This window comes from Pundamilia nyererei, unplaced genomic scaffold, assembly GCF_000239375.1.
Source record: "Pundamilia nyererei isolate P.nyererei 1_Seehausen unplaced genomic scaffold, PunNye1.0 scaffold00179, whole genome shotgun sequence".
Lineage (NCBI taxonomy): Eukaryota > Metazoa > Chordata > Actinopteri > Cichliformes > Cichlidae > Pundamilia > Pundamilia nyererei.
Window position 1 is genome coordinate 1,043,005 of NW_005187580.1, and position 6,327 is coordinate 1,049,331.

The window sequence follows — 6,327 nt, forward strand, 5'->3', positions numbered from 1 at the left end:
AAACATTTGCACTGTTATCAGTATTTGCACACTATTTTATATTATTTTTTGACAATCTTTAAAGTCATTATTCAATACATTGTTATTGTTAAATAAATATCGTCAAATAATCGAGATCTCAATTTCAGTGAAAATAATCGTGATTATCATTTTTGCCATAATCGAGCAGCCCTATGGCTAGCTTTGTCAAAAATAAAAACAGCACTGATAAGAACACTGTTTTGCACATCATTCTGTTTGCAGAGATAATTTTGATGGGCATCGCTACTCCCAGTCACGGGAAAAAATCCCGTTGAGACTCTCAATACTTATTTATTCCTTGTGGAGTTTGGTGTGTATCTTTAGATTACACTGGTGTCTAAATCTTTTGCCACAAAATCCACAGTTATAAGGTTTCTCCCCTGTGTGAACTCTAATGTGCGTCTCAAGATGAATCTTTTGATTAAATCTTTTGCCACAGAAATCGCAACCAAATGGTTTCTCTCCTGTGTGGACTCTCATGTGTATCTTTAGATTCCCCTCTTGGTTAAATATGTTACCACAAACACCACAAACAAACTGTTTTTCTCCTTTGTGGAGTGCCATGTGTGTCTTCAGATTACACTGGTAACTAAACGTTTTACCACAATCGCCACAGGTATACGGTTTCTCTTCTGTGTGAACTCTCATGTGTCTCCTAAGTTCGATCTTTTGGTTAAATCTTTGCCCACAATTGTCGCAACTAAACGGTTTCTCTCCTGTGTGCACTCTTATGTGCATGTTAAGATTTCTTCGATAGTTAAATCTTTGTCCACAAATGTCACAGCTAAATGGTTTCTCCCCCGTGTGGACTCTTATGTGTCTGGTAAGGTTTGTCTTTAGGCTAAATCTTTTACCGCATTTATCACAAGCATACGGTTTCTCTCCAGCATGGAGCCTCATGTGTACATTCAGACTTCCTTGATATCTAAATCTTTTACCACAATCTGCACAACAGAATGGTCTTTCTCCCGTGTGGACTCTCATGTGTACTCTAAGATCTTTCATTTGGTTAAATCGTTTACCACAATCATCACATCCAAATCGCTTCATCTGAGAATCAACACTTTGCTCCACTCTAGAACTTCTCTCATTCACCAAACAACTGGAAGACCTTTTTGCATTATTTACACCTGACTCAGGTGTTCTGTCGTCATTCAATTGGCTGTCGCTGTCGTCAGTTTCAGGTCCACAATCTGACAAAGGTTCCTGCCAGCCATCCTCACTGACTTCAGTCTCAGAAGATTCCGGTGCTTCGCCATCAGTATTTGTTTGTATATTGTTATTTGTACTTCGGTCCATTTTCCTCTGTTCAGAGGAGTTGCTCGCTTGAGTCTCAGTCTCTATCTTGTTTCTATTTTGGTTTTGATGAACCTTTAATGACTGAGGCTTCTCTTCTTCATCTTCACTCTTCACATGAACAACAGTAAATGGAAACCTCTTGATATCCTCCTCCAGCCCATTACAGTGAACTCGCTCTTGATTTTTCCACAGCTCTGAGTCAGGATGGTTCACACTGGGGCTCCATTCACATTCATGGGAAACCTCTTCTTTTATCACCAGTAGCTGCTGGACATCTACAGGGAAGACTGAAACACACACACTCATAATTAAGAGCAAAAACTCTATAATCACATAACTTATCACTGGTACTAATACTCCATGTTAGTGAGATCTGAGATGACTGTGGATAGACAGTGCTATTAAATATAATCTAAATTAATCTTAACTGTGACCACCTAATAGAAAATGACATTGCCATCCAATACCATCCAGCCAGCAGTGCTGCCCCTCAGCCTCTTAGCAGATGAACCTATGTTATAAGTTGGAAAATCATGGGTAGTTTTCAGAAAAGTTGACTTCTCATCTTGACCTTGAAGTTAGTGTAATCTTTCAGTTGATGTGCCGACGTTATGAATTTCAAAAACAATACATCACCTCTATGACGATTTATCACATGCACAAACCTGGGTGTCCACATCGTCCACCTATCAGGTGGGGTGTCGACAATACCCTATCAGGCTTTTACGGCTGAAGGGTACACAAATGCCCGTATATTCTCCCAGTTCAACAAATCATTTCAATTCTTTTTTTTCTTCTTTTTTTTCTTTTTTGCCTGTCCCGTTTGGCTCTTTTGCCATCAGAATTGTTGTCTAAAGACAAAGAAAGATGCCCAACGGATTTACTTTACCAATTTGATTCACCTTTTATTGTTTATTTTATTTTCACTTACTGAATATGGGACAGACTTGACTGGGGGAAAGAAGGGGAGAAAGAAAGAGGGAAAGAGAAACAGCAGCTAAGAAGAGGGACAGGGGAGAAGGGCAAAAACCAAAAACCAACAGAATGAGCAGAAAAAGAAAAAAAATAAGAAAAAAAGAAAAAAAATGCATATATCAATCACCTGGGTCACCTGCTGAGAAAGAAAAAAGAAAACAAGCAGAAGAGAACAAGAGCAATAGAATAAACAACATCACAATGATATATGGGAATATGACAGCAAATACTAAATATTAAAAATTATTGTGCAGCACATAAGATCAACAGAACACAGTGTGCTTTGAGGTAGGAGCCAAAAAGGGTGTAGTTTGTGGGTGTGATCACCCGTGTGTACACCTGTGAGCATGGACACGTTTGTTTTTTGTTTTTTAAAAGGTTCCTTCATGTAATGATCTGCTAGAGGGTGTGGGGGGGCCACAGCCCCGTCCTCCAGGGCATGAAGCAGGTATGGAGGAGATCAAAACTCCAGACATCCAGAGGCCCCCAGAACACAAGAGACCAAGGAAGACCAACAGAGGGGCAGCCGCGCCACTGTCCCAGTAAGAGCTGGCTTCCGCGGAGCAGAAGCCAGGGGGAGTTGCAGTGACGCGCACGTGAGCTCCGCCGGCAGCCAGCCGTGCCTGAGTGACCGAGCCCCAGGCCGAGAGGCCGGGGGCACCCCACCTCCGAAGTGGCCCGAGCAAGCCCCAGGCTCCAGGCCCCGATAAGCGGCCGCCAAGGAGTGAGCCGGTGTGTACCTGGACGCCCATCCCCGGACACAAAGAACCACCAACGCACCGATGTCTGAGGGAGTCCGCCACTGGCAGGGGAAGTGGTGGTAGGGGGAGATAGGCCTCCATACCTTGGAGGACCTAAGATGTCCCCAGAGAGGTGGCGCCTGACACCCAACCTGACATATAGACACAGACATACAGGCACACACATATACAAACATCCATTCCCACCCTCATGCTCTCATATACACTTACTCCACACTCAACCAACGTGGAGACAGACATAAAGAGACGCTGTACACATGATCACACTCCCCAAGCGTACTCTAAGCCCCGGGTCTAGGTACCCTTGCCCCTGAGGGGGGAACTGCACCCAGACCCAGGTGGTGTTACCCTTTTCCCTGCGGTGGGGGGAGGCAGACTGCCCCGACTCCGCAGCAGCAGGGAGGCCCCACACTCCATTCTGAGTGTCTGACTGAGTATTCAGTTTTCATTTGTGCCAGAAATACACAACTCAACACTAGCCATGCAGCTCCTCTTCTGATATGTACAGCTATTAGTATCATACACCTTTACAATACTCCAAATTTATTCTCACCCCACCATTTCCTATTGCTGAATATTACACCCACTACTGCTACCTACTACTAACCTATAACATAAAAATCAGCAGGATAGATTGCCTTTTACTGAACTGTTTCAGTTAACAGGGAATACTTATAAATGTATTTTTTTTTCTCTGTCAGGGTGAACCATTTGATTGATTAGCTAACATTTAACCATTACACAAAGAACTATCATCCACTGGCAAACATTTTAGACCAGGAAATACAAAATCAATCATTTGAAGTGGTCCTTTTCTCCATATTTTTAAATGCAGGTAACATTCACTGAGTATTTTCATTCCTCTGGGACAAGCTAATGATGGACGTTGACTTCTTTGCACAGCTGGATTTCTTGTTTTTAATACTTCAACTTTCTGCATTTTATGAAGTTTTTTTGTGTACAATTTTTCTGTAATCTGTATGCTAATGATCCAAAATTAGAGGAATTGCATATGCCATCACAATTGTAAAAATGTTGTGACACTGCATAAAATGTAAATAAAACAGATTTGCAAGTCTCATAAATCCACATTTTTTTTATTCACAATAGAACACAGACAACCTGTCAAATGTCACAGCTAAATGTTTTGCGAGCTTAGATTATTTATCTGGTTAACAGTGGTTTAATGGTTGTACAGCAATAGTGCTAACGAGCATGACCGAGGGGGACCCGGAGCTGATGGACAGGTGCAGGTCAGACTTTGGGAAGACTTGTCTTTGATTCTAAAACGAGGTCACACATCAGCTTGTGCTGTTAGTTTTAAAGTATCAGTCTACTAAAATTCTGCAAATCAAATGCTAATGTTTTGAGGATACTTTTAGCTCATAGTCAACTGTTTGCACAGATAATGTCTCTCTTGTTTGTTGCCTCTGCAATCAAAGACATGTATGCACTTTTATAACTGTGGCTACAGCTCTCTGAGTGTACATGCATGGCTGCAGTTATGCAGGCTGTGTGTGAGAGCAAGCACCTTTAATTTTTTTTTTTTTAAATGGAATAGTAAATTTACTTGAGCCAAATGCCCCTCAGTCAAAGTTGGTTGGTCTTGTTCCTATGCTCTCGTGCCCATGACCCTGTCCCAACTTTCCATCAAATTCAAAATGATCTCATTTCTTTTCTTAAAACGGTTAATTTTTCCAGTTTATAGATGTGGTATGCTTTCTGTGTTCTATTGTTAATTAAATATGGGTTTATGAGATTTGCAAACCACTGCATTCAGTCTTTGTTTACATTTTACACAACTTTGTTTGGAAATGGGGTTGTATCTATCAGACGAGTATCTGCCTTCACTGCTCCCATACGACCATGCTTAATGTCCGTGTGTCGCTTAGCTTCCTCCCTTAGCTCCTTCTCTCCTTCTATTGGAAGGTATCAGTTCATGTAGCTGACTACATGTTAGGGGGACGCTTGTTCAGACTGACGCAAACGTGGCAAGCTGCGCACTGTTTGGAGCCATATGCGGAGATTTTCATTCACAAAAAACCCGCTGACCTCACAGATCACCGGTAATTATTTCAACAAGTTCAAAACACTCACCCGCAGCCATTATACACCTTCTACTCTACCTCTGGATGCTCCTGCCTGATGATGCGCACCCGCACCGGAAACACAACTTGTTCTTCCCCTGTGCAATAATGCACATACTTCCGGCCTATTTTTCATAATAAAAGCCATAGATACATTCTTTACTATCCTTAAACTGTATTAGTGAATCTGTATGGCAAAGACCATCGCCTTCTGTACAATGAGCAGGAAAACACTCTGTCTAAGGGAAACTACCATCACTTTTTGTACCATGAGCTTTCCTGTAGTTGGCTTGTAATTTTCTCGACCAGTTACGTTTAAGTAGGTTTTTGCTGCATATGTAGCAGGTTGAAAAAGCTACATGTTTATTTTTGCAAGAAAACCAATTACCCCCTTATTTTTTGTTTATTATTGTGACTTATTTTGACATTGTTATGTGTTGCCAGACCATGGTTATATTTCATTATGCCAGTAGATGGTGCTCTTGCACTGCTGTGAAACTACCAGAGAGACTCTAGCTATAGGCTCTGCGCATGCGCAGCTCAGAAATAAATGAGCTCTGGCCTGAGCAAGACGCTAACTTCGGTGTCCTCTCTATTAATCCACAGGTACTGACAAACAAACTTTTATGTTACCGAACTGGTAATAAATGTCATGTAAGTTGAGTAACAACTGTTCGGCTATATTTTGAGATGAGAGTGGTATTTTGTTGTAATGAGTATTAGTGTATCATCGGCATAATGCTATAATGCTACGTAGCACTATAAGTATATGCTATGACAGTGGCAACCTGCGACTTCCGAAAATGTGTTTTAGTGTTTGTTTTAGTTTTGGCCAAGCAGTACTGAGTACATGTATTAAGGGGAAAGGTTTTTGTTGGTGAAACAACGTTTGCAGTCGTCTGCCGCCATGTTGTGTTGCGTTCAGGGGACGCCATGTTCAAAAGTAATGGCGTATATGGCGCGAATGTGGGGAAAGGTTGTGTGAATGTGAGATGGGTTATTTTGGTATGATGTTATGCTTTAACCGCGAGTGTTTTGTTTAAGTTGTATGTAAAGTCATTTTGAATTAGTTTGTATTTATTTTGCTTTTGAGAGAATGCTTTTTGTAACTTTATTTATGTTTATGAACTCTGTTATTTTATGGGAAGAATGCATGGTCTAGTGTGATTTGTATTGTGTATATG

At 41.3% G+C, this 6,327-nt stretch overlaps 1 protein-coding gene across 1 annotated transcript; it reads right to left on the bottom strand.

Annotated features, from left to right (window-relative positions):
- Positions 1-304: 304 nt before the first annotated feature.
- On the bottom strand, positions 305-5,215 carry LOC102198570 (zinc finger protein 501-like). Its single transcript, XM_005746525.1, has 2 exons — positions 5,154-5,215; positions 305-1,607 (listed from the first exon to the last, which is right to left on the bottom strand). Exons 1-2 carry the CDS (start codon positions 5,161-5,163, stop codon positions 313-315), a joined length of 1,305 nt encoding a protein of 434 aa, XP_005746582.1. The 5' UTR covers positions 5,164-5,215; the 3' UTR covers positions 305-312.
- Between the last annotated feature and the right edge of the window lie 1,112 nt (positions 5,216-6,327).